The sequence below is a fragment of the Camelus bactrianus genome, chromosome 6, assembly GCF_048773025.1.
Source record: "Camelus bactrianus isolate YW-2024 breed Bactrian camel chromosome 6, ASM4877302v1, whole genome shotgun sequence".
In the NCBI taxonomy this organism is placed as follows: Eukaryota; Metazoa; Chordata; class Mammalia; order Artiodactyla; family Camelidae; genus Camelus; species Camelus bactrianus.
In genome coordinates this window covers 79,309,066-79,336,250 of record NC_133544.1, presented here as the reverse complement: position 1 = coordinate 79,336,250, position 27,185 = coordinate 79,309,066, and the positions used below count along the sequence as shown (strand labels likewise).

The window sequence follows — 27,185 nt, the reverse complement described above, 5'->3', positions numbered from 1 at the left end:
CAGCCTGTTCCTGTCTAGAACCACACCCTTGGTGTCAGGCCAGAAGTGGATGAGCCTTGGGGCCAGGGAGCAGCAAGTCAGCATGTTCAAGGCTATATTTGCCTCCATGTCAGTCTTTGCTTGCGACAATAAAAATGATCAAATGAGCCTGTTTTTTATATTCCTGTTGGCAGGAACTGTGTATCATGTTGTTTTTGCCCAAAGCGCTTTTTTTTGTTTTTGTTTTTGTTTTGGTGGCCAAGTTTGAAGACTGAGAAATTGAGTCTTGGGTCAAGAAACTGGAATAAGCTTTAAAGGTTGCTGTCAACTCATTATTTTACATAGGGTTTTTGCTGGTAATACCCAATTTCAGGTTCTGTAAAATTCAGGAGTGGAAATTACTGATCAAGAAAAAAGATACTGAATTCTAAGAATTTAGGAAATGTCTCCTCTTCTACGATGTAATTGTCTAAATAATTTGGGCCAGTTGAAATCAGTTTTAATTTACTTTTTTAATATCTGCGATATACTATAATGGGAGCGAACCGGAATTTAGCCCCTTCCCTACGTATATAAAATGACCTTGTACATGTCATGCAGCCTCATCCAAATCTTCTTGTTGGACTGTCTCATTTAGCAGTGGCTGTCTGGGAAGAAATCAGTGAGTGTCCCAGGTGGGGCTGTTGCAGGCGCTACTTTTGTGATACTGGGGAAAGGTAGATGGAGTTTGGAAAAGCAATCCTGAGACCTCACATCTCTCATTTCTTTCAGGGTTTTGTCTGGTTTTATTTTTTTCATGCAGAATCTATTATCATTAGTAGTCTCATTGGTCGGAAGTGATCCTGGCTGCTGTCACGTATGTCTACGAGTTTTAAAAGGAAAACATAATCATCCTGTTAAGGAAGGGAGCCTGTGTAGAAAGCCAGTGAGTTCACAAGGTGCATGATGGGTGTTGTGAGCGTGTGATCCAGAGGTTCTGTAGGCCTGGCTGGTCTCTCCTCCCTTCAATCAGTGCTGAAGACCTGCTTCCTTTCTTTATTTTCCAAATGCTACATTTTATGTTCTAACCAGTCCTTTTGGTTTCTGATTAAATAAATGTACTTTTATTGTTTTTGAGAGAGAACCTTGTAGGCTCTAATCTTACCCCTGACTGGCTTGAACCCTGTTTGGATCGACCCACAGTCTCCTCTTTCATTCCTTCCCTGTCTCTGTTCCTTCCTCTCTCCCTCCGTCTTTCAAACCTCTGTACTCTTTACTTATAAAAAGTTAAGCCCAACCGTTTGGAGTGCAAATGTACTTGAATCTAATAGTTAGATTTTGTGACCAGGTCCATGAGAGATTATTTCTGATTTTCTTCTTCTGTCAAGAGAACCCCCACCCTGAAAGTTTATTTTCTTCTTGTTTTAGTGGAACAAATTGATTCATTGATTTGGAATGGGCATGCCCTTAGTTTGGAATGGGCTTGGTATTTAAAAAAACAAAAAAACCCAAAAAAACTAGAAACATCTTCTGGCTAGTTTGAGGCAAGTTATATGGTGCCTTTGAGAGTCCCCAGAACTCTAAATCTAAGCAAGATAAGAAGCACAGAACAGCTGAAAGGAATCACACGCATTCTCAGGCACATGTGGCCAACAAAACCCAGGTTTCTTGGGGGTGGAATGTAGTAGGGCCCCCGAAATTCTGATTATGAGCCTAACAAAACCCGATTAGCCTTGCTTGTGAATCTGGAAGTATGCCATTTCAACCTGTGTGAAAGTTACATACAGTAAAAAGAGATGAAATAAGAAAAACTTTTAGGATCATCTCTGCTTTATCTTTTCAAAAATAATTTTTTTAAAAACCTAAAGTAGAGATGAGTGATTTATTTTAAAGGATAAAATATCCCATGCCTCCTGAGGTTTCTATTCTTATTTGGACAGTGCAGGAAATTAAGTCTCAGAACACCTGATGGATTTCCATCTTTATATCCCCTGGATGATTTTTCCTAGCACAACCTGGGATATGTATCTATATGTGTATGTGTTGCACTGCGCTGTCTGGGAGAGAAGGAAATGTACCTCATGTTAGAAGCCAGGTGCTGACAGTACTCTGGGCTTCGAAGGAGTTCAAGGGGAGACGTAAAGATGTTTGTTTTTTGTATTTTACAGGGATCGTTGTCTGTGAGGCACCTAACAACAAATTAGATAAATTCACAGGAGTCCTCTCTTGGAAGGACAGCAAGCACTCCCTCAACAATGAGAAGATAATCCTGAGAGGCTGTGTCCTGAGAAACACCAGCTGGTGCTTTGGAATGGTTATTTTTGCAGGTACAGCTGACTCCCCAGGGTCGGTTATGGGAGAGCCCCTCCTGAGATCTGCATGGGTACAGTCTGCGGCTCTCCAGGTTGGATGGGCACCATGCTTTTGTGGCATGCAAGGTGCCACAGTGGGTTGACTGTGGCGTACAGGCACCAGGGGAAGACAGTGCTGCTCTGGAAACAGTCTGTGTGGCCCCACTGTGCGAGGAACCACTGACATCACGAACTTATTCTTAAGAGTGCTTGAGTCTTAGTTATTCAGTGGATGCTAGATACCTACTGTTTAATTTCTCTTTCTCTAACCCCACCTCAGTCATCCCCATCATTATGTGTTAATCAACCTGCCTATAAAGTGGAGGACGAGCATGAAAGCAAGCCCCTGGATCTGCTGTTAATTTTGTGGTTTGCAAAGGCCAAGCAATCCTTTGGGAAAAGCCTTCTTAGAGATGATCTGCTGTCATTTCTGTTTGTACTTCAGAGCTTCTTCTCCTATTTGTTAACAGGACAATGGGTCCTGGAAAGACTGTGCATGCCGGAGGTGGGGAGGGCTGTTGCCTCTTTCCTGCTGGCCATGTTTACAGCTCTACTTTATCTCCAAAGGCCCACGATGGCACTCTCCTGCCAAGGAAGCTTACAGTAGCACCGTTTCGTAAAGCCTCCCAAATTGTACTCATGGCTTCAACTGCCAGCTCTTGATTTTTTAAAATCCTGTTTATTGTGACACCAAATTAAGATGTATTTTGGGCCCATTGACTATACGTGCAATCAAAATTGGAATGTTTCTTCTTAACTGACTTCCCTCAACACAATGAAATGTCCATTAAAGATTCAAAAGTGTTCCAAATCTAGAAGAATCCTCCCAGTTCCTCTTAAATACTCTCAGCTGTGGGTGTTAGCCAGGCTCTTGCTGCTTGGGGCATTGCCACTGTAAGGACTTGGGAAATCCCTAGAAATGAGGCAGTATATGTCCTTTTGTCTGGGGATGAATCTGACTTTGTAATGTTTTCATCAGATGCTTTTATTCTTTAGTCAGGGAAATAAACCTATGATCATGTATTTCCTTATCTGCATCTTCCCTGTATTGAGAAACAGAGTGCTAGACTTCACACATTAACCCATCTTTACCTTCCCACATTAATCTTCCTGTTTAATGAAGAGGAGATTTCTTAGCAGTCCTCTGATGGAAAGGGCCCTCTTGGTTTGCTCCCTGTCATTAGAGGAATAGGAGTGCATCATCCTAGGAATGGGCTGTAGCCCAAATTTTTGTTTGCATTTGTGTGATCTTGTGTGGAATGACCAATTCAGGATTACAGTCCAGCTATGGCATGTTGTGCTAGGACAGCTGCTGGGAGCCGCTCGGGGCCCAAGTGTTTCTTTGTAATGTTGGCTCTGTGGGGAAATGCCTCTATGTAGGAAAGAAGTGGAGTGGTAGGTTGAATGGGTTTCTCTCCAAAAAAATATAACAGAAAGTTTACAGAATTTGGATTGGACAGATCTGGATTCAGATTTGTTTACCAGCTGTGGGATGTTAAACCTTGATTACTTAAACTTCCTAAGCTTTCATTCTCTGCTGTTAACTTGGGGATGAGAATGAGTACCTTTGAGAGCCATCGTAAAGGCTCAGTGAGGCGATGCATGTGGAAGAGGATGCTTGACAAGTGCTGTTTTCCTTCCTTCCCTGCTTCTGTCTTCTTTCGGCATCAGTTCAGAGCGTGCTGTCTGCTCCGTAGGCTGAGAGTTGGAAAGGCGTACTGCTCTTGGATCCTGGCAGGGAGAGGTGGGAAATCAGCCTCTTTTGTGATGTGACCTGGATGTTCACTGGCATGTTCATGAGGCAGAGTATGCCTGTGTTGGCTTTAGTCTAGGCACGGATGTCAATAGAAAGCTTAATTAGAATAATGTCAGGCAGAGGAATAACTGTTTTGTCAATGTCAGAATTGAACAAATGAGTGTCTCAGAACCCCTAAGTCTTGAGACATCTAATGTGGGGAACTAGTTCCAGGTGAACACCTAGATCTTACGGCAGTTATCCAAAGCAAATTATTAACCATTCTTTCTGTATTATTACTCTAGTTGTACCTGCCATTAAGGATTGTGCAAGGAGTATAGTTGATACAAGCATGGTTTACTTCACAAATGTATAATTTATGAGGGTTTAATATCTATTAATAGCCAGACCATGCCTTCCTGGTCATGGCTTTTCCTTTATCTTAAGAGGGGAGAAAGTCCCATTTTTGAGGATAGAAGTCTTATTCATTTAAGGAGTCCATAGGAGTCAACACCATCTTGGTGCCTAGTAGGTTTTTGTGCTGGGTGTCTTCCATTTGTCCCTCCAGATCTGTTCACACCATTTCCTGCTCATCTCTCTGCCCTGGAAGGCTGACTTGTATGGTTTACATTAGTAGGTTTCCTTGACCTTTGGTTCTATCATTGGGGATCCCTGGGAAGAGATTAAAGGAAGAAGATAGAGATCAAGTATTTATTCCCCCAGATTACCTCCCTGTGTCATCACTACAGGCTGGCTGGGTCCCTCAACATAAAGTCACTCTTTCTCTAAAGGCTGCAAACTTTACACAGCTCTCTCTTTTGGAGTCTAGCAACCACCCCTTCCCCTCATTTCTCCCTTCTGGTGTAAATGGAGAAACATCTTGATTGCTACTAAGTCCTTAGTTACTGCATTAACCTTTTACTTCTCTTATACCTCCACCTACATTTTTATAAAGAGTCCCTTTATAAATAAACCTTCCTCTAATTATCCTTTTTCAATGTTTCATCTATTTCCTATTTGACTCTGAATGAGTCATGGTCCTAAATATACATTGACTGAATAAGTCAGTGAATTAATGAGTTGGTGGACTACTTCATATAGTTTTAAAAATTGTTAAAAGCAAGAGCTTTAGATTAGACATATCTGGGTTCTAATTTTGGCTCTGATGCTTACTAGATAAAAAAAAAAATCTCAGGCAAGTTATTTAAATTCTTTAAGCCTCAGTTTTATTATTAGTGAACTAGGATAATAGTACCTAATTTTTTGGCTTATTTTAAGCATTAGTGAGATAATAGGTGAAAAGCGTGTATGTACATTGCCTAAAACATCGCAGGTACTTAAATAAATTCATTCATTATTTATTGAGCACCTACTATGTGGCAGGCACTATACTGCTTACTCATTTGCAATGAAGCATGTGAAGAAAAAACACAGGTGCAGTACCCTCACTCATGTAGTTTTGAGTCTGGTAGGAGAGAGACATTAATCTCAAATAATTGTAGTAATGAGTAAATAGGATCTCAAACTGAGCAGTGTTCTGAAGAAAAAGAACATGGATTCATAATAGTATTTAGTGGATGAATATGGAGGGAAAGAACAAGTTAGCTAAAAGGTACATCATAGGCAAAGGCCCTTTGGCAGAGTTGAGGATGAGGAGGTAAAAAGACTTAAGAAGGCCAGTGTAGAGCATGGAGAGCATGGAGGATAGAAATGGATAGGTGACCAGAGACAAGGATAAGGGCCGGACCATGCAGGACCTTGTGATCTGTATCCAGAATTTTGGTCTTTATCCTAAGAACTTTGGGAAGCCATTGCAAATTTTTCAAACAGGTGGTGTGTGTATATGTGTTAAATTTGAAAGGTTCACTCTTCCCTACAGTGTTTATGTAAAGTTGGTAAACAGTGTCCGGGAAGAAGTGTGTGATTGGAGTGGTGGCACAGTAGATGTGGGGAAACAAAGTTGTTAGGCTTTTTGAGTTGAAGGTACTTTGGATTAGGATGGGAGTCATGGAGATAGACCAAACTCTTAGGTTTCTCCCGCCTTTCGCAACTGGATGAATGGTTGTGTCATTCCCTGAGATAAGGAACCCCGGAGGAAGATGACAAGTTGGGCTTGACAGGGGCCTCTTGAGGGGCCTTAGAAAGATTCAGGTGAAGTTACCATATAGGCAACAAAATACATGGACTTAAATATCTGAGTTTAGAGATCAGAGAAGCAGTCTGAGCTGGATATATACATTTGGCCTATAGGTGTTAATTGGAGCTGTCGTCTTAGATGAGATTGCTCAGGGAGGGTATACTGAGAAAGAAGAGAAGATGGCCTATGCCTGTTTCTTAAGAAGTTCCAGTATTTAATGGCTGGGTAGATAGGAGTGAGCATCATGACAGACAAAGAAGATACCAAAGAGGTTGGAGGAAAAGCAGAACATTGAACAACTGAAGCAAAAGGGAAGAGTGTGTTTCAAAAGGATGGAATGGTCAACAGTGTTAAGGACTGCTGAGAGGTCAAAGAAGGTATGGAGGATATTGATGGTAATATGAGATCTGTTTTGGTGGAGTGATTGACCCAGAAAGTAAGTTGAGAAAGGAGTGGGAGATGAGGAAACAGGCTGATGAGTATAGAAAATTCTTTCAAGATCTGTTACTGTGAAGGGAAGGAGAGATGTGTATATCCATCTGTTATAGTTAAATAAATGCTTCAGAACCCACTAAGTGGATTCTTTGCTAGTCTCTGTATATATGCATGCCTAAGAAGTGTACATTTTTAGCACAAAACTGGTCTGTCAGTATTTCAGCTTTTATTTTATTTTATTTTATTTTATTTTATTTTATTTTATTTTATTTTATTTTTTGCATTCAGACTGTTAGGTTTCTTTTTTTTTTTAAACTTTTTTGATTGAGTTATAGTCATTTTACAATGTTGTGTCAAATTCAAGTGTAGAGCACAATTTTTCAGTTATACACAAACATACATATATTCATTGTCACATTTTTTTCGCTGTGAGCTAATATTTCAGCTTTTAGAAATCACAAACTCAGTTTGCTCTTTGTGATCTTTTCAAAAAGAAATACTTCCCAATCTTAATGTCCATATGATTTTAATAAACAATTCTGAGAAAATGTGGGTGGTTTCCTTCACACAGCAGTGGCTGGGAACAGGACACTGGGGTACAATTTCCAACTCAAAGCAGTGAATTATTATGAGACCCCAGTCTTTGCTCCAATTTATTTTCTAAGTAAAGGAGTCTTTTAAGGATATGCCCATTCTTCCCTGACATCTCAAATGGTGTGTAATTCCCTGTGTGCCTCCCTTCTTTCCTTTCCCCTCTCCTCAAATAGTAAGTGGCTACATGGATTGGTCATAACTGTGGGAAGACAATGTGGGGAAGGAACACTAGGGAAGTCAGATATAATTAAAATTATAATTATAATGTAATTGGTTTTATTGAGTGTCTTCCTTGTCCACCAGGAATTTCCTTAGCAGTATAATCCGACAGTCTCCTTTGTTAATCGTCTAATAATCTACCTCTTAAGCACTTAATAGTATTTTTAGAATTTCTTGAAGAAGGCACTTAGTAAATATGAAACATGACACTTAAGAGAATTACTTGAAATAAATCTAACACAGGATTTAAGACAATTCTTGCCCTTACAAAAATGCATATTTTATCCACAGTGTGCAGTACACAATAAAGGTTTAAATTATTTGCTCTTGTATTGTTTGGAGTTATTCTAGTTCCTCCATTAAAGGCACTTCACATCTTTTTGGAAAACAGAGCCAGAATTTAATTTCTTGTCCTAACTTTCCATTTTTGACCTTAGTGTTTTGAATTGTGCTCATTACTACGTTCCTTTAATCATTTCCAAGTTATTCCTCAATTTGATTGACTTCTTTATCTTTAATTGCTTCAAACTGTAAGCACACCCATTTACAGATTTTTGAAAAATAGCTTTTCTTAAACCTTTTAATTACAAGTTCTGCCTGGATTTATCCTGTTTTAAGAAGACTAATTTTCTTGTGTTTCCAGGGTTGTTATTAAGCCACCAGTTGAGAATCATAAACAACTTAAAATAATCCCTGCTCTTAATAAAAGTCAAATTATTTTGACAAAAACAACCACATTATTTCCCTTTCAGGAGCATTTGATATAAGTAGGAATTAATAATAATAAAGATGATGAATGATCATGATAATAATATCATCTAATCATTTCAAGTTGTTATTTCTTTTTCTTTTTTTTTTTTCTTTTTTTTTTTTTTGCAGGTCCTGACACTAAACTAATGCAGAACAGTGGTAAGACAAAGTTTAAGAGGACAAGCATTGATAGATTGATGAATACTCTAGTACTATGGGTAAGTTACTAACAAAATTAGGCAATATCATTAGTCATTGTCAGCCTAATATATTTCTTATATTGTGCTGGGAATTCTTTCAGAAGTCTACATTCTCCTTGTGGAATTTGTATTTGGGAATTTTACATTTAGGGCCCAGTTACGTTGCCTTCTCCTTCCTGGATTATGGTTTCTCAACCATTGGTAGAGCTTCTCATGAGAGGTTAGTTATTCTGGAGGGCTTCATGGTCTTGCAGGTTCTCCATATGCCAAAGATTTGTTTTTAAAAAACAATACATGGTATTTAAAGTCGTTTGGTCTCTTTGTCATCTTATGTTTATGCACATCTCCATAGCTCACAGAACTGGCTTCCTGGGTGTGGATGTGTGAGGTCATACACAGAAAGGCCTCACACTTGGCTTATAGATCTGCTGTCAGTGTGTAGAAACTCTTAATAATTTATGAACAAGAGGTCTTGCATTTTTATTTTGCACTGGTCCCTGAAGATTATGTAGCTCTTTCTGCATACGAATCCTGTGAGGCCCAAGTCCCTGTTCAGCTCCTTCATGAAGGCTTCTGAACCTCCTAGCCCATGGCTGTCTCTTTGTTCTGAATTTTTGTTTATCCTTCTCTGATTTTTTTGGAATGATTTTCTCTGCCACTGGTGAACCCAGTACAGTCAAGTCTTCTTTGCATCTCACCCCTTTATCAGTTACTCTTGCGCTGCCTCATGCTATGATCTGATTGTTATCTGACTTTTTTTTTGTAATGTTGCTTTGCCTGCTTATGTTAGGGTTAAGTTTGAAAACACTGACTTTGAAATAAAAGGACAGTGACTTTGAACCATGTTTCCCCACCCGCCCTACTACAGACTTAAAAGCCATTGTAAAGAATCTGAGCTCAATCTATATTTGCTTACCTGATATGTAACAGCCGGACTCTGAGTAAGGAAAGAAGGAAATGAACTCTTTTTGGGGAACAGAATACTGGCCAGACTCTGTTTTACTTTCAGTGTTACTCTTAGACCTGGGCTTTCCTCCCCCCAGCACCGCGGAGTCCATGAGGCCAAGGGACATGCCCAGAAGGAGCCTGTGCCCTCCTCCTAGAATTCCCGGTTTAAGTTGCCTTGAACCCACTTGGAGGTCTTGCATGGCGATTGTTTGTGCATCCACCACAGAGTCAAATTGCTCATTGTGAAGCAGAGACTGTCCCAGCTTTTCATATTAGAAAACTGAATGATCCATTGGGGAATTAAAAGTGGAGTCCATCCTAAATTAGGGCCTTTAATGCTGTTAAAGTAACTCACTTCAGTTATTTTGTAGTATTAGCCATTGAAAGAAGAGAGAATACTGTGAGGCAGGTACCAAACTGGTAGGATTTGGGGGATTCACAATTTTACTTTTCTCTAATACACGGCTTTCTAATATACTTTAAATCAGATGTTCCCCAACTTTGTCTTCTTATGTGCCTATTTTGTTCATGAACTGAATAAAGAAGTAGTCAGTCCTGGAGTGTCTGAATATTCTTTCTTGAGGGAAAAAAGAAATAGAAGAGAAATACGTTCCTGTTTTCTAGCCCCACTCCTCTCTCATCAGTGGCTGGTCTCCGCTCCTAACACAGTGTGACACTCAGCAAAGTCCCCAGAACATTGTGTTCAGTGCCGCTGTTATGTGTTCACTGACTCTGTGTCCTTCCTTTCCAGGCCTACTTAAAAGGCACTGACCTTGTGTCTTCCTAGTTGCTATCCCTCCCAAATGTCTGCCTGGCTAGTACTGATACCAGTCACAGTGTAAGAATTGGCTAACAGTTTTCAGGTTGCTTCTGACTTTTTTTTTTAATCTCAAAAATAAAGTGTATGTCATACAGTATTTTAATTAATCCTTATCTTTCTTGTTGACTTGAAGTAAGCATTGCACAGTTAGATCTGTAGTCAAGAGACTTAACTAGTCTGAGACAGTTCTTTATTCATGATGTTTTCCTCCTTTTGCTTTTATGCTTGGGTTACCATATCATTTATGATTCAAACAGAACACTTTTGAAGGTGAAAGAGGGAATGCTATTAATGGTATACCTGGATAACAGATATACATCAGGCTGACCAGGGCAAAGCAGGACATGTGGTCTTCTATACGTAAGCCACTTAAATATATGCACTCTTCACAAGTAGAGGATGTGAAGTTACTAAAGTTACTAGCTTTGTGGCCGTGGACAAGTTACATAATCTGTGTGGGCTTCTGTTTTATTTTGTTCTTGGCCTGTAAAGTGTGAATAATGTTTGTTCCTATCTCACAGAGTCAGTGAGAGACTTAAGTGAGAAAATGTATGTAAAACATTTAGCCAAGTTTCCAACATAAATATATTACATGCTACTTGGGTGATTAATAAGTAAGAAGAGCTTTGCATAACTTGCTGTTCAAGTGACAGTTTCTTGGAGTTAGGAATATAATCAGATTGCATTGATGTGACTAGTTTTGGATTTAAGTTAACCAAACCTCTATTCTCATTTCAGATTTTTGGGTTTCTGATATGCTTAGGAATTATTCTTGCGATAGGAAATTCAATCTGGGAGAATCAAGTTGGGAACCAATTCAGAACTTTCCTCTTTGGGAATGAAGGAGAGAAGAACTCCGTGTTCTCGGGATTCTTAACATTCTGGTCGTATATTATTATTCTCAATACAGTTGTACCCATTTCATTATATGTAAGGTAAGATGAGAGTTTATTCTTTGGTGAAGCCATTTTGTCAGAAGCCTTTGTTCTGTGTTACCATTTCCGTGTGCTTTAAAATTACAACAGTGAGGTAGATGTCTCCCTCTCACTGCTTATGATCTGCTACATCTGTTACAAATGAGGCAACTGAGCTGTTTAATCTGTTTAACTTTCACATTTTCAAATTACGATAAGTGTGTCTTATTTTCTTCTTGATTTGATTTGGGAATGTTTTTCTTTGGAATACATGGACTACAGTATAATCTCAGGCAGCCTGATCTGTTGGAATTGGGTTGACATTGGGAAAGAAACAGAAGAATATTTGGGGAGATCTGTTGAGATGGGTGCCTCCCTGCTGCTAGTCTGGCTCCAAAGACCTGGATTCAAACCCTCTTCTACCACTTACCAGCTCCGTAACCTTGGGCAAGTTACTTCCCTTCTGGGGCCTCAGTGTCCTCATTAATAGTTCCACTTAACAAGATTATATGAGGAGTAAACAGACCTGTAAAACTCTTAGACAGATGCCTGACACATTGTAAGAGCTTAATGAATATTAATTTTTCCCATTTGTATTAGTAATTATCATTGAGTATGTGAAGGAGTTGAAATATAGTTGGTGGTGCTTATCCATTGTTGAAGAAGTTTGATTTCTAACTCCCTCTATGGCTTGATCTGTGATTTCTAGATTTGGTCGTACCAACTAGAGCTAAAATGGTCTATCTGCCAATCTATCTATGTGTCCATCTGTCCGTCCGTCCGTCCATCCATCCATCCATCCATCCATCCATCCATCCATCCACACCTCCCCTCCCTCTTATATGTGGGTGTGTATATCTATATCTATACATCCCTATCTATCTCTATCTATCTATCTATCTATCTATCTATCTATCTATCTATCTATCTATCTATCTATCTATCTATCGATTTGATAAGGCTTAGAAGTTGGCCCTAGAATCTGTACTTGAGAAAATCTTGATCCTAATCCCACTAATACTGAGTCAGACAGCCCCAAAGCCATTGGAGCCAAGATGAGACTTGGTTGTAGATGTTCCTCATCACCAGTATTTTTAACGATACACAAAATCACCAGCCCTAAATCCCCACTAATTTTTACGAGTTTCTTTTTCTCTCTTTCCAAAATCCTGACTATGATGAGGCAAGGGAAGTTTAATGCACAAAATCCACCCTTGTTTTGGAGAGTGGTCAGGAAACTGAAATGTCAAGTTGTGGGAAATTGAGTTGAAGTAGTGGCATGTGGCCACAACACCACAAATTGCTTTGGGCCTTCTGGAGCTGTGGTTAGAGCGGACTCTACTTAAAATGTATCTTACCGGCTCATCTTTGATTCTGAAGACCTCTCATGCTTGTATCCAGTTACAAAGTCTATGGTAAACCCTGCTCTTTGCCAGAGGAACTATGGTCAGCTTTTATAGCTTTCCTTTTATGTCGAAATGAACAACTAATGCTCATCGTGGCTTACCATCTGCACATGTGCAATTTCATTTGTCCTCACGAAGGAATATACTCTGTATATACTCTTCTTTGAAGAGCATTTTTCATTTAATGATTGAAAAAAAAATTTTTTTTTTCAAGACCAAGGCTAGATTGCCAGGTTAGCATTCCTTTTCCTTCCATTGTATCCCCTTCAGTGGCAGAAAGAAAACTTGTCTGGAACAGTCCAAACCCAAGTTCTAATCTTGGCACGGCTACTAATAGCTGGGTGACCTTGAAGAAACCACTTGGCTTCTCTGTGCCTTGGTTTGCCTACGAAATACGTGCTTTATGTAAAATAAAAAGATTAGAATAATTGATTTCTGAGATCCTTTTTGTTCCAAATAATATCACCTTACCTCTAGACAGCATTTTATATTTTACACAAAGTGCTTTCACATGCTTTATCTCATTTAGGTCTCTCAACAGTCTTTCAAAGTAGTTATTGCTGAACTTCTATAAATGAGATGATTTGCTCAGGATTGTGGAGCTGGTTAGGGACAGAACGAAGATCCAAACCCAAATATTCAGACACTTGGCACAGTGTTTTCCCTCTGTGCCTAAGCTGTGCATGATTTATTAATGAGCGAAGACAGCAAGAGAAAAACAAAGGGGCTAGAATTTTCTACCTGTTGGTAAGGCATTGTATTGATGAAAATAAATGTGAGGTGTTTTTTTTTTTCTCACCAAATAAGAACAGTGATTCTGATCTCAACCTGAGGGAAAAAAGCATTCTAGAGAACTTCCAGTTGCTAAGACAAAGGTCTAGAAAAAAAGAACTCCCAGGTGTTTCTGTTGGGAGGGATGAAGTTCTTCTACCGGAGCTCCCATTAGACCTTTGAATAGGTACAAGGAATAAACTAGTGCCATGTCATTGGAGGATAAAAGTGCAGAATTTACTTTGAATGGTTAATAATTCCGCTTGAGCACAGGATGATGATTTTGGTAGGGTATTTCTCTGCTGTCAGTTTGCCTGCAGTCTGAAAACATACCCAGCTACAATTTTGTAATACGTCACTTTAAGAAATGTGGCTCTTGTACTCCCAAGAAATTAGTTTTTGAGTGTTTTTTCAAAGCAATAGGAACTTGTTTCCATGTTGCTTGTTTTGCCACAAAATGATTGGAATCATCAGCCCAGTTCTTTGAGCATTTTAGGCTGCTTGATTATGTTAACTCTGAACATTTGTCTCCTTTTCCTGCTATTATAAAACAAAGGGCTGAATGTTCCACTGTGATTCTCCTAAATCCTCTTTTCCCAAACAAAAATGATACCCTTCCTCTCTACAGACTGTTTTAAGGTCAAAGAATTCAAATTAATTTAGAATACTTCCATTGGCTTGTACTGCGACACAGAAGGATCAGGTTCTGTCCTCCATTCATTTTGCTTTGATTTTGAGAGAGACACTTTACTTTCAGGTAAATGAAAACATCACGTGATGGCACAGTTAACCTGCACAGTGCTGTTTTTATGGCATTCTTAAGGCCGGGGCTGCACTGACTTTAGACATGCCTGACTTCTAGTCTTGGTTCTGTGGTTAATTATTTGCGTGACCTTGGGCTAGTTGCTTAACCTCTCTAAGTCTTAAGTCCTTATTGGTGAAACTAGGGAATAGAGAGAGGGTCAGGATTCACTCATTCAACCCTGACCGGCTGCCTGTGACAGGTGAGGCACCATGCCTGGTCCACAGTGAGTGCTCATGGCTTCCGGGTGAATGAACTAGAACAGCCAGCAAGGAACTTATGAGGGAGGGGGATGCAGGCGACACGAGGAGTAATCATAACAGGAAAATACATAAATAAATACATGCAGAGTGTGACTTTTCTATCTTACTTTTCTATTTTAGGATTCTGTAGAGTCATAGTGTGATTTTTAGTTTGGGTGAGTAAAAGCGTTACCATTTAAATAGTTAGACAATGAACTGACACCGTACCATTTTGGGGGAGGGAAATGTAGGTAGGTCATGTCTGGACAACTGGAAGCATCAACTTTAATGCCCAGAAAGGACTTGGGTGTCGTCTTTTGTCTTCAAGGAAACAAATGTTCAGAGGTTGCATGATCAGGCTGCTGTCTGCTTTGTCAGTTTTTTAGATGAGAAAAGCAAGGCTTAATTCCCATTAATATCAGAAATAAGCTCTGGGTCCCTGCTTTATCATTACTATCTTATGCTATTCTGGATGTCCTTGTTAACATACTAAGATGTGCAACTAAAATATCAATGAATAAAATGGGAGACATGAAACTGAAACTGAAATGAATCTATTAGGAAGAGCAGAGACTATGTGATTATGAACCTAGAAACCAACCTCCCCAAATTCTGTAAAACTTTTAGTAAGATAATTCAGTGACATGTTGGATTTTATGACATAGTCACTTTTTTAATACTAAAAAACGTTTAGTATTAAAAATACTTTCCTTTAAACCAATAGCAATTAAAAATCATCCCATCAATAAAGATATAATATACAGGAAGAAATCTGTCAAGCTATAGTGTGGACCTATGTGAAAAGCAAAGCGAATCAGAATTAAACTAAAACCCTTTACCAACAGAAGTTTTTTTTTTTTTTTTTTTTTTCAAAATTGAATTCCTGGAGAGATTTATCCTCTTCCTTGAAACTGTGATTAAGTATTATACAATATCTATTCTTTTCAAATAATTAAGAGTTTAATATAACCTTAATAAAAATTCCCAAAATAAGTTTTATGAGAAAGCTGATACATTGATTCTTAAGTTTATTCAGATGAATACATCGATTCTATCAGAAAGAATAAATGAGTGATTATAGCTAAGAATTTTGGCAGAAGAAAAGAATAAAGATTTTCTTACCTCTTTCCAGGTATTAAAAATTTTATAAAGCTATAATAATAAAAATGAGATGCATTAAGTGACACATGAAAGAACAAAATTGAAATTCCTAAAACAGATTTTAGTGAAGAAATAATTTATATGTGACATGGGAGCATCTCAACACAATAGTGGAAAGGATTCATTGTTCAACAAACAGTGATGAATAGATTTTTTTTTTGTAAAAGTTGAAATTAGTGTCTCATATGCACATCATACTTCAGAAAATTCTAATTGTGATAAAGAATTAAATGTGTAAAATCAATAAAGAACTAGAAGAAAAATATAGCTATCTCTCTCTATGTGTATATATATTTTTGGCATAGGAAAGTCCTATCTAAGCAAATCTCAGACTATAAACAGAAACTATAAACTTGATAAATTTGATCAATTAAAAAGAAAATGTCCTTATATCAAAAATAGTGGAAACAAAATTAAAAGATGTATGATAAACTGGGTAACATATTGGCATTATATATGTGTTTTATCTATATATGTATATAATTCTTACTAATCAATAAGAAGTACACTAATACTAGAATAGGAAACTTGAAATAGGCAGGTAATGCAATTAGTTGGTTCAAAGAAGAAATACAACTGGCCAATAAAATTTGAAAAAAATGTTCAACTCACTGATGAAAAGAAATGCAGTAAACAGTAATGAGATGCCATTTGGCTTGGCGTAGACTAAAAGATAATTTTCAGTAATCTAATGGTAGATACTTACGCTATTATAACCATTTTGGAAATTGATTTGGCCTTCTGTATGAGAAAGACTGAAAAAGTTCATACCTTTGGCTTCAGAGTTCAAATTTGACTTCTAGAGTTGGAAAGTCATAAATCACCACTGGATTATGAGACTACACTCTTTTCCTGATAAATGGGCAAAGTAATAAGACAACACACTGGGTTTTTACTCAGTATCTGCTATGGTTTGCTTAGTGCTTCATAGAGATAACTTCTTTCTGCCTCTTGGCAAAATGAAGCCACATCAAACAACAATATGCTACACAAGAAATCTGGGCCCGTCTCTAAGTAGAGAACCATGGAACATTCCCTAAGGCTTTCTGCAAAGCCAGCCCACTGTTTCAGAGTGCTACAAGGAAATGACAGGATGGTGTATGAACAGACTCTACTGAGATGCCTCTGAAGGTCACTAGGATCCAGGGACAGAGTATCCACATTTTTTTCTAAACTCTGAAAATGTTGGCAGACTTCTTACTTTGGCAAATCTCTTTATGTTCTGAAATTGATGGAGTAATTCTCTTTATTTTTTCCACTTGAATGGATGACAGTGTGGAAGTAATTCGTTTGGGACACAGTTATTTTATAAACTGGGATCGGAAGATGTATTACTCTGAGAAGGCAACACCTGCTGAAGCTCGCACAACCACACTCAATGAGGAACTGGGCCAGATAGAATACATTTTTTCTGACAAAACAGGCACCCTCACTCAAAACATCATGACTTTTAAAAAATGTTCCATCAATGGGAGAATTTACGGTAAGGGAAACAGTTCCTTTGTCTTGATATTGTTAACAGTCCTTAAACAAGTAAGCAACTCTATGAATTTTTAAATGAAAAACTCTAAAACCCTCACTGGCTTTCTTATGAATATGGGCACCCCCAGTATCTAACATAGTGCTTGGTACGTAATAAATACTGTGTAGATATTTGTTGGATGAGTGTTGAATAATTCAGATGAAACTTTGGATTTGTTGCCATTCGTGGGTGGGGATGGGACTTGGATGTAATACTGTCCAGGGTTCCTTTTGGAGCTCCAGCTGTGTGACCTGCTCTATGGTGCTTAATAGACCCATATCCTAGGAGGACAAGTTCTTCGTGGCCTGATTTATCTCAGTAAAAGCAGTATTTAATACTTGTTTCCTAATGGATCTGGAATTGATGTTAGTGCCTGTGTTTGTAAGAATTTAGAGTTCATTCCGGAGAATTCACACTGTATAGGGCTACTTTGAGTGGTTGGACAAGCTAGTTCTTCAATATCCAGTTCCTGTTTGTATACTTTTGTCAGGATACTTGCTCTGTATTGTATTCTCAAGTGTTCTAGTTACATGTGACCCTTGTCAGTCCGACTTTGGCCAGTTAGCAGACGGCTCCTTCTGCTGAGAAGCTCCCCGAAAGGCTCCTGTTGGGTTCTGTTGGCCTCCCTGTCTCACTCCACAGGACTAGAGTGTCCACTTTCTCAACACAGAAATCTCAGGAAGTCAGGGAAATCCAAGAGAGAGAAACCTTTGTCTCCTGATGTGAAACTTTACACATTGATACATATTTTAAAGTAAGATTTGACTTTGAACAAAGCTAAGAAATACAAGAAGTTGGTTTTCATACTCTCCTGCCTTATGAGCTTCCTCTGCTACCCTGTCCCATAACTCGTGGTCTCCATGGTTTCCTCACCTTTCCTCTGCCCGCACCCTGCCCCCTTCTCTGGTAGTGTTTCAGATGATTTTCAACTTGGACTTACACAAGCCCTCAGTTACATTGTGCATTTCTTATATCACTATTTATAAAGACTGGCAAATAAAATAGAACCTTACAAAATTTTTTTCTTTTGGTATTATTTTTCAGAGGCTTTCTTAAAGTACAACCTAAAGAGCAGTTTAAATGGGAAAATTTTAGTTAGCTTATTGAAGATATTTTGAATTTTGTAAACCTTTTGGATTCTCTTTCCATGGTACTTATTGATAATATAATGATGATGATAATAATAATAATAACTTCTAGAAAATAACCCTAAGGAAATATTCAGACACATGGACTAAGATTTATTCGTAGGTATGTTTGGCACAGGGGTATTTTTAGAGAAGTCCCTTGATTTTCACAAGGAATATATATCCCAAGATCTTTGCAACTCTCCATATGGATAAATCCTGATAGCTTGCAATTTCCCTCATGAAACTCAGGAAAGTAACTGAAAGATTTAAGTAACCCCTTTAGACCCTTAATTTATATATGCCATTCTAATTTATAATGCATGTATTATGTCATTAAAGCATGTTCTTACTAAAGCACTCACAGAATGTTCCAGGATCTCTTTTTTCTCCCATACAGTTGGCCTTATTTATATTGTAGATCTAGGCCTTGGAAAAATTTGATACTCTACTCTGATTTATCTAAAGCTTCTATTTTTTTCTCAGAACTATTTTCTTAGACTTCAGTTTTTCTTCACTTCCATCACCAGCCTTATAAAAGGGCTCTCCATGGGGGGACCATTTTACGTAAAGACAGTTTTGTTTTTACCATTTATCACAGTTAGCGAATGGGGGTAATGACTGGAAAATAACTTTGCATGGTGAGTTTGGATTTAAATTCCAGGTGCTAGGCTGGGCTCGTTCCCTAATTCAGGGACTCCTCTCACACAGCATCCTCACTGCTTTCTGGATTTAGACCTGAGACCCAGGAAAACAACAAATAACTGTTTATCAAGTGCTTTTGGGGAGTTACAGTATTGGTTAGTGAAAAGAGAGAGAGACCTGAGTTAAAAAACCTAGTGGACTGACTTTTTTAGCTTTAGTTGAGTCATGTCACTTTGAGTTCTGTTTTTCAGTACCCTCATCCACAACACAGGAATGAAAATATCCCTCTTGCAAGTTTGTTATAAATATTAGTGATAATATAAGTGCCTGCCACAGGATTGATACAGATAACTCTTACTACCATTGCAAGAAACATGGTCCTGGCAAATAGTATTAATCCTTCAAATGCCAAGCAAAAGTTAGAAAAAACTTAAAAGCTTCCAGATAGGGAAAAGCTAAAATAAATTATGCTGCATGAGCTATTATACAACCATTTAAAATTAGATTCACAAAGAACTTTTAATGACAGGAGAAATTCACACACGTTGGTTAAAAAACAGTAGGAACCAGAAATTTATGAACAGTATGATGAATGTATGTGTACACACACAATCAATATGAAAAAACTATAAATACCGGTTATCTCTGAGTGGTAGGTCTATTATTAATTTTTATTTTCTGCTATAAACATCCTGTATTTTTGAGTATACCTGTAATAAGCACATATTGGCTTTTTACTAAGAATAGTTGTTATTAAATGTTTGGCACATAGGTGGCTGTGTTCTCTGAGTACAGAAGGTGCTGACATTGTTTTATCTTTACATGCTTATTTGACCTTGATATTACATAGATGTATCTGACCCAAACCAAGACAGACAAAGACGTCCTCACCAAGCTCTAACATTGAGGAGAGCTGGTCTGTCTTGGATATCATTTTGGATTCCTCAACAATGGGGGATAAAGTGGAAAACAAAAATTTGCCTCTTGCAAGCATCATACATAATTTAATGACATAATGTTAAAATTTACAGAAAAACACAATTGTGATCTTACTTTGTTTTAATGTGCACTGCATTTTAGTTCAATCTGTGGCAAACATGGGTATCTCTGTGTTAATCACCATGTCTAGGGTTACAGTTTGAAAACACTCCTAAAGTCTAGGTTTGAAATCATAATGTCATCTAGTAATGGTTCTTTATAAATAAGTGTATTTCTTTGTCTAAATCTTGTTTCAATTTCATTTATTTTTAAATCTCAATTTTTGTTTTGGCAGGTGAAGTACACGATGACATGGGTCAGAAGACAGATATGACTAAGGTCTGGAGGTGATAAAGTTTCATTCTTACTTTTAATTTCAAATTGTACATGCTTTTTAAAAATGTTGAGTTCCTAGATGCCTGATTGCCACTATGACCAGATGAGATACTTAACATGTAACACACACACACAAAAGAAGTAGATTCATCTGGTTCAGAATTCCTTTTCATTTAGGTTCCCCAACCACAGTTCCCTCTGTTCTTTTTTTTTTCTTTTTCTTTTAGAGATATTTATTATATACAAGCAAGCACATTTCTCCATTTCTTACATAGGTGGTAGTGAACTAATAATATTATTCTGAACTTTCTTCCTCAGCAATGATTAAGATCTTCCAAGATTAGTGAAAAAAAAGTACTCCCTTATTCTTTTATAGCTGAATAGTAATCTTTTATACTGATGTTCCATAATTTACGTGAGGAGACAGGAATGGACATTCAGAATACTTCCAAGATTTTGCTAGTAAAGAAGATGCAGCAAAAACAATAGCGTTATTTTATGCTAACAAGTTCCATTTCTAGAAATGTAATTGCTAAATCAAAAGGTATGAGCATTTATTGACTGATTGATTGATTGATTGAAGTCTAGTCAGTTTAAAGTGTTATGTCAGTTTCTGGTGTACAGCACAATGCTTCAGTCATACATGAACATACATATATTCTTTTTCATATTCTCTTTCACCATAAGCTACTACAAGATACAGAATATAGTTCCCTGTGCTATACAGTATAAACTTGTTTATCTATTGGTATTAGCATTTATAATTTGGTAAATATTGCCAAATTGTCCTCTTTAGAATTTACACCAGTTATCCCTGTCACAGGCAATGTACAAGAGTGCCTGCTTTCCCCTACCCTTACCAAAATGAGGTTTTATCAAAGTTTTTGATCTTTGACAAGACTGTCTAAAAAGTGGTATATCAATATGGTTCTAATTTTAATTTCTCTTATTATGAGTGAGATTGAACATCTTGTTATATTTTTAATATTTTATTTCATTTTTACCCACTTTTCTATTGGATTATCATCCATCCACAGTTTCTGAGAATAAACGTGACTTGTTATGTTGAACAGTTTTCCAACGTGCTGCTAGATTCTGTTTGCTAATGCTTTATTTAAATATGTGCATTGGGATTTGTGATACATGTTAGTCCTCAGTGTTCTTTTTAGAGGTGATATTTGTTTTGCTACCAATGTTATGTTTACTTTAGAAAGAGAGTAATTGTTTCTTTTTTTCATATCCTGTGAAACAGAATATATAATGTCAAAATGATCTGGGCCTTGAAGTTTAGCAATGAAGTCTCATGATTCTTTTAATTTCCTCTTTATCTGTGGCTATTTTTTTTTTTTTAACATTTCTTATTTTTGTTCATCTTTTTACTTCCCTGTCTTGATTTTGTCAGAGAGTTGCCCCTTTCTCCTACAAAAAGTACAGCTTTTGGACTTATTTATTCTTTATATATTTTTTCCTGTGTTTTAACTAATAAGCTCTGCTTTTGTCTTTATTAATGCTTTCTTTCCTTATTCCTTAAGTTTTTTTTTTTTTATTCTTTTTCTAACTTCATACTTGGATGCTTAACTTATTTATTTTTATTCTTTCTTTTTTTAATACAATGTTCAGAGGTTACTTTCCTCCGAATGCTCCTTTAGTTTTATCACCTGGATTTTGGCCTGTAGTATATTAAAGTATCTTTATTTTTGTCATATCAATTTGAATATCACATTGAACCATGACTTTTTAAGGAAGAGCTTTAAAATTTCCAAGTGGTTGGGCCCTTCCCCCCCTACTTTTATTGTACTTTTAGTAAAAGAGTAGATTTGTGTTATTTCTACTTCTTGGAATTTATTGGGGTTTTCTTTGTGGCTTAATCTGATCAACTGTTGTCAGTGTTCCAGGGGCCTTAAAAAGAAAGCTTATTAAAGTCTGGTTTCAAGTTATAAAACTAGCTATATGTCATTTAGTTCTACCTTATTAATTATATTACTTAGGTCTTCTATTTCATTATTTATGTTTTATTTATATTCTCTGTTTAATTCAAGAGGTTAAACTGTTCTGAATTTCTGTCTCTCTTGAGCTCCTGTAGAGCCTGTTTGTTTATTATTTTGGGGGGAGGTAGTTATGTTCACTTGTTTATTTGTGTTTGGAGGGAGAACTGGGGAGTGAACCCAGGACTATCATGCCTGCTAAGCATGTGCTCTACCACTGAGCTATTCCTTCTCCTAGAGCCTGAAATAATTGTTCTATGTGTTTTGATGCTATGTTGGGGTATATTCATGTTCACAGTGGTTACATTTTTGTTATGAATGTGCTGCTGTTCTTTGACTCATTTAGTTCTTCTTGTCCTGAATTCAACCTTACTTGATATAAGATCATGACTCCTGGTTTCTTTTGATTTGCGTTGCCCACCTTTTATTTTCAATGTTCCTGAGTAACTGTTTTAGGTGTGTCTCTTATGTATGGTGTGTGGTTGGATTTTGCTTTGCAACTGGTTTTTTTAATAAGTGAGTTTGGGCCATCTACATTGGCTATATCTTATCTTAGCTCTGTTTTGGTATTTTAGGTCTGTCTTCCTTTATTTTTATAATTTTTAATAATTCTTTATAGGGACTCTGTGCTTCTCTCGTATTGTTTAGGAAAGTATTTTATTATTTCTCTGTTGTATACTTTCAAGAGTTTATATAATACTCAACATTATTTCAGAAGACAGTGTCTATCAATTTTCTAACGTGAACAATGGTAAAATTATTATATTTCTCCTTCTTTCCCTTGTATTTTCCTACTGTATTTATTAATGATTCTTCTTTATCTTAAATATATATATATATATAGATTTCTTAGTTGATTTGAATCTTTAAATTACATCTTCTAACCTTCAAATACTAAAATGAGGAAATCAGAAGCTTTTCCCAGTTTTTTAGTAGTCTTTGCTACATAGTCAAGGTACACAGTATATGCATTTTGTTTTGCCATCCTAATCTGTTTCTTTTATATTTAGTTCTTCAGTTAAAGAGATTTGGTGCATGCCATTAACTACTCCCTTTCCTATTGTTTTTCCAGTTGTCTTTTATTTGGCTGAAGTGTATCCTCTAGTTTCAAGAAGTGTTCAGAACTATTTGCTGACTATACTGAATGACGTTTGACAGGCTATAATCTCTTTGGGTCAGTTTCTCCTCTGGAAGGTCTTAGGGACGTCTAAGGCCAGGGGGAATTTTACTCCTCACTAATGAGTTGATCTCCCCCCCCCCCCCAAAGTGCAGTTGTTTTCAAATTTTATTACACGAACAAAACAATCTGTGATTAAATAAGTCTCTATGATTCTGGAATAAACACAACTAATGGAGTTTCTTATATACAGGTCTTCTCATATACTTGGTTATATAAGTATTATATATAAAATATTATTCTGCAGTCTCTAAGACAAAGTCTATATCAAAAGTATTTTCCTGTTAACTTTTTGCACAGACATTATCACAGGTTTAATGCTTTGGGTAATAAACTTTTAGAAGTACATTTAGTGCTTTTTGGAAGTCAGTGACTTAACAGAGATCTTATTTACTATTGAATTATCTTCTACTATTTTGTTCTGTCCTTTATACATCTTGGTTTTTTTTTTTTTTAACTCAACAAACTTTTAAGTGGACCGTAAACTATTGTTAACATTGGGCACAGTGTTGTGCAGGAGATCAGTAGAACTTTTACACCTTGCATGTCTGGAGCTCTGTAATAATCATTGAACTGAAATTCCCTGCTTCCCCATTCTTCTAGTCCTTGGAAACTACCATTTGACACTCTGTTTCCATGAATTTTATTACTTTAGATACCTCATATAAATGGAATCATGCAATATTTATTCTTTTGTGACTGGTTTATTTCACTTAGCATAGTGCCCTCCAGGTTCATTTATGTTATACTGTAAAGGGACAGGATTTCTTTCTTTTTTTTTTTTTTAATGTCTGAATAACATTCTGTTGTATGTATATACCACATATTCTTTATCTGTTCATCTGTAAATGGACATTTATGTTATTTCTACCTCATGGCTATTGTAAATAATGCTGCAGTGAACATGTTAGGACAAATATCTCAAGATTCTGATTTTAATTCTGTCATTATATTATGCAGTATCTCCATTGAGAGCCGAGAAAGTACTCTGTAATTGAACACATTAATTTTATATCAGAAAATATTAATTCACCCTAAGTAGACTTTAAAACGTCTATAGTTAGGCACATACCACTTCAGGGAAGATATTGCTGCCAAAATGAGTTTAAGTCAAGTTTTGCCATCAAATAGGTTTTGGTAAAAACTTCCAGTTTTCAGGACTTCTTTGTATTTTGGAGTTGCAATAAACATTTGAGGATCTGCACAGCCACTAGATATTTTTCTTCCCTGTATGCTTTTGGAAGGTTTAACGCTCTGGGTACATGGCTCCGAAATAAGATAATATTTAACAGTAATGAAGAAATAGAAAGCCATTTTAGTGCCAGACTTTCGAGGCTGAAAAATCATACAAGCGCTAAAAATACTTAGAGGAAGTGTTTGGAATTTTAAAAGATTCTTGTTGAAATGAGGTCTACAGTTTTGTTGTTGTTGTTCTACAGAAAAGGGCTGTGGATTTCTCAGTCAACCCTCAAGCCGATAGAACGTTTCAATTCTTTGACCACCATCTGCTGGAATCCATTAATCTGGGTGATCCCAAAGTGCATGAATTCCTTAGGTTACTTGCTCTCTGCCACACCGTAATGTCAGAGGAAAATAGTGCAGGTAAGTGCAAAGTGTGCCTGAGTGATGAGCCTTGTTTTTTCTGTTTGTTTTTTTTGTTTGTTTGTTTTTAATTAGAACTGCTATTTTTATTGAAAATTTTTGAAATTGGAAGGACTTTCTAATTCAAAGTCCAGGATTGCATAAAGGGTTACCCATCACTAGCTTTTCTTTGTATTTCTTTATATCCTGAGTGTTTTCCAAAAGATAAAAGGAAAAGAAATAGGAACAATGAAAAGATGAGGGCCCAGATATGCCATTTAAAGGGAATGAAATAAATTTTTTTATGATAGAGCACAATATTTGACTGTGAGCTTCCTGGTAGCCAGAGACAAACAGAGAAACACTGTTGAGTCACATAGCTGTCATCATTAACGTGCACATCTAATAGATGCGGAAGGCCCTCAGACATACGCTTAGAATGAATTTTCCCAATAATGGGGATGGATTTACATTGATAGAATGCTTGTATGTAGTCCCTGCTATGAACAAGTCCTCACAGTACTAAGTTGGTTGTTTAGAGCACTGGGTTCGTAGACTAGAACAAAATTGGCTGGGCCACTTTAACATTGAGGCAATGAGGCAGTTAACGGTATAGTGAATCAGCTTCTTGCTCCAACCTAGTCCAGTCTATTCCATTTACAAGTCATTTCTTTCTGCTACCACCTTGAGTAAAAGTAATTTCAACTCAAAAGCGAAATATATTTTGACTATAGACCATATGTGTGTGTGTGTGTGATATAAATGTATGTGTGTATATGTAAGTGCAGACATACACTTGAATATATGTTTTCTTGCTGTCTCTGTCTTTTTTTCTTCTTCTTTGGTTTTTTTTGTTTGTTTGTTTGTTTGTTTTGTTTTTTTTTGGTTGTGACTATATTTAAGCCATAGCTTTGCCTTTGATGATGTTGGACGAAATTATTTCTCTGACTTTAATTGCTATGAGAATTCACATAATTATGTTTATTGCTTAAACTGATTTTTATAATACTAATGTCAATAATGGTTTCTTTTATTTTCATCTGAGGATATCACAATACTATTAAGTAAATTTCTTTTATCTCTGCCATTGAGTTTATTTCATTTATAAACCTTTATTTTAATAGCAATCTGTTTTTATTTTAATATTGAGATTTCTTAATATTTAATAAAATATTAAATGTTATTTTTTAATTTTCTTAATATTTCTTTATATTTTCATTTGAGGATATTAATTCTTCTTAATTTAAAATTTTCTGTTTTTCCTCTATTATGTTTCATTTTATGGAATGTTATTTTTTGAGTCCTGTGTCTTAACTCTCATGTTGTTTTCAAATGTTTGACGGTTTGTGGTTGCCTGTTCTTATTTGTGCTAGAGAATCCCTGTTTGCTTCTTGGTGAATGTAGGTTCCAGTTTACGTAGCCTGTCTCCTGAGATTGTGGGAGAGAGGCACAGTACAGAGCTTGTCTCCTGGGTGTGGGCTTCCTCCCTCCTGGAATTCATGTGATACCTGAGCTTAACTATCTGACTTTTTCAAATCTAGTGCTAGGGGTCTGTGTCAGAACTCCCATACTCCCATTTGAGAGAAAGATGTACTTAAGGTGTGGCCTGGAAGAAAATATCAGTATCATCAGTTTCTTTCTCTCATTACTTTATTTCTCTTATCCTTGTGGAATTCTGAAGTTACTTCTGGCTGTTTTCAGCTTTGGTCTCCAGCCTCAGCACTCACATCTTAGAGGTTTCCTTAGGTGGACTGTATACTTTGTATAGAACATTTTCAAGGTTTCATCCTGGGGGAATCTGTCACTAAAACCTGTTGTTCAGAATAAGCTGGCAGAGGGAGGAGCCCGAGTGGTCTGGGAGTGCTCAGTGGGATTCTTCAACTAATTTTGTTAATGGTGCCCCACACCCCCAAGACCACCTCTGCTGTTGCCATTTGTTGACTGAGTTTGGAGATTCTCTGGGGAGAGATTCGTAATTCTCTATATTAATTTTCTTTTACAAATGCTTTGAGCTGAGTCTTTCTTTTTCTTATTTCTTCATTTTGTCTTTTAGGCATTTCTCAAATTTCTAGTTTACGGATAGTACCCATTCTTCTTTTCTAGTGTCATTTAAAATTATTCCATATTGTAACATAATTAAATGCAGTAAGACACACTGATCTTAAGTGTATTGTTTGATGAATTTTGACCATACACGTTATATACCTGTACACGAGCCACCATCCCAATCAAGGTGTAAATCTTTTTCGTCATTCAAGAGAGATTCCTCATGTTCCTCTCCAACCCATATCACCAACCCCTGCCCAGCCAACCACTGCCCTGATTTCTATCATCAAAGATGAGTTTTGCCAGTTCTTATACTTCATATAAATGGAATCATGTAATATGTAT

The 27,185-nt window shown here is 36.9% G+C and overlaps 1 protein-coding gene across 7 annotated transcripts in view; it reads left to right on the top strand.

Annotated features, from left to right (window-relative positions):
- The window catches only part of ATP8B4 (ATPase phospholipid transporting 8B4 (putative)), a 211,004-nt gene that overhangs the window by 109,795 nt on the left and 74,024 nt on the right, over positions 1–27,185 (top strand). For all 7 annotated transcript variants that reach the window (XM_074366090.1, XM_074366091.1, XM_074366093.1 and 4 more), the window contains 6 exons: positions 2,127–2,285; positions 8,309–8,397; positions 10,886–11,082; positions 16,718–16,926; positions 20,011–20,054; positions 24,653–24,815. In XM_074366090.1, coding sequence (XP_074222191.1) covers positions 2,127–2,285; positions 8,309–8,397; positions 10,886–11,082; positions 16,718–16,926; positions 20,011–20,054; positions 24,653–24,815 — 861 coding nt within the window. The remainder of the gene's footprint in view (positions 1–2,126; positions 2,286–8,308; positions 8,398–10,885; positions 11,083–16,717; positions 16,927–20,010; positions 20,055–24,652; positions 24,816–27,185) is intronic.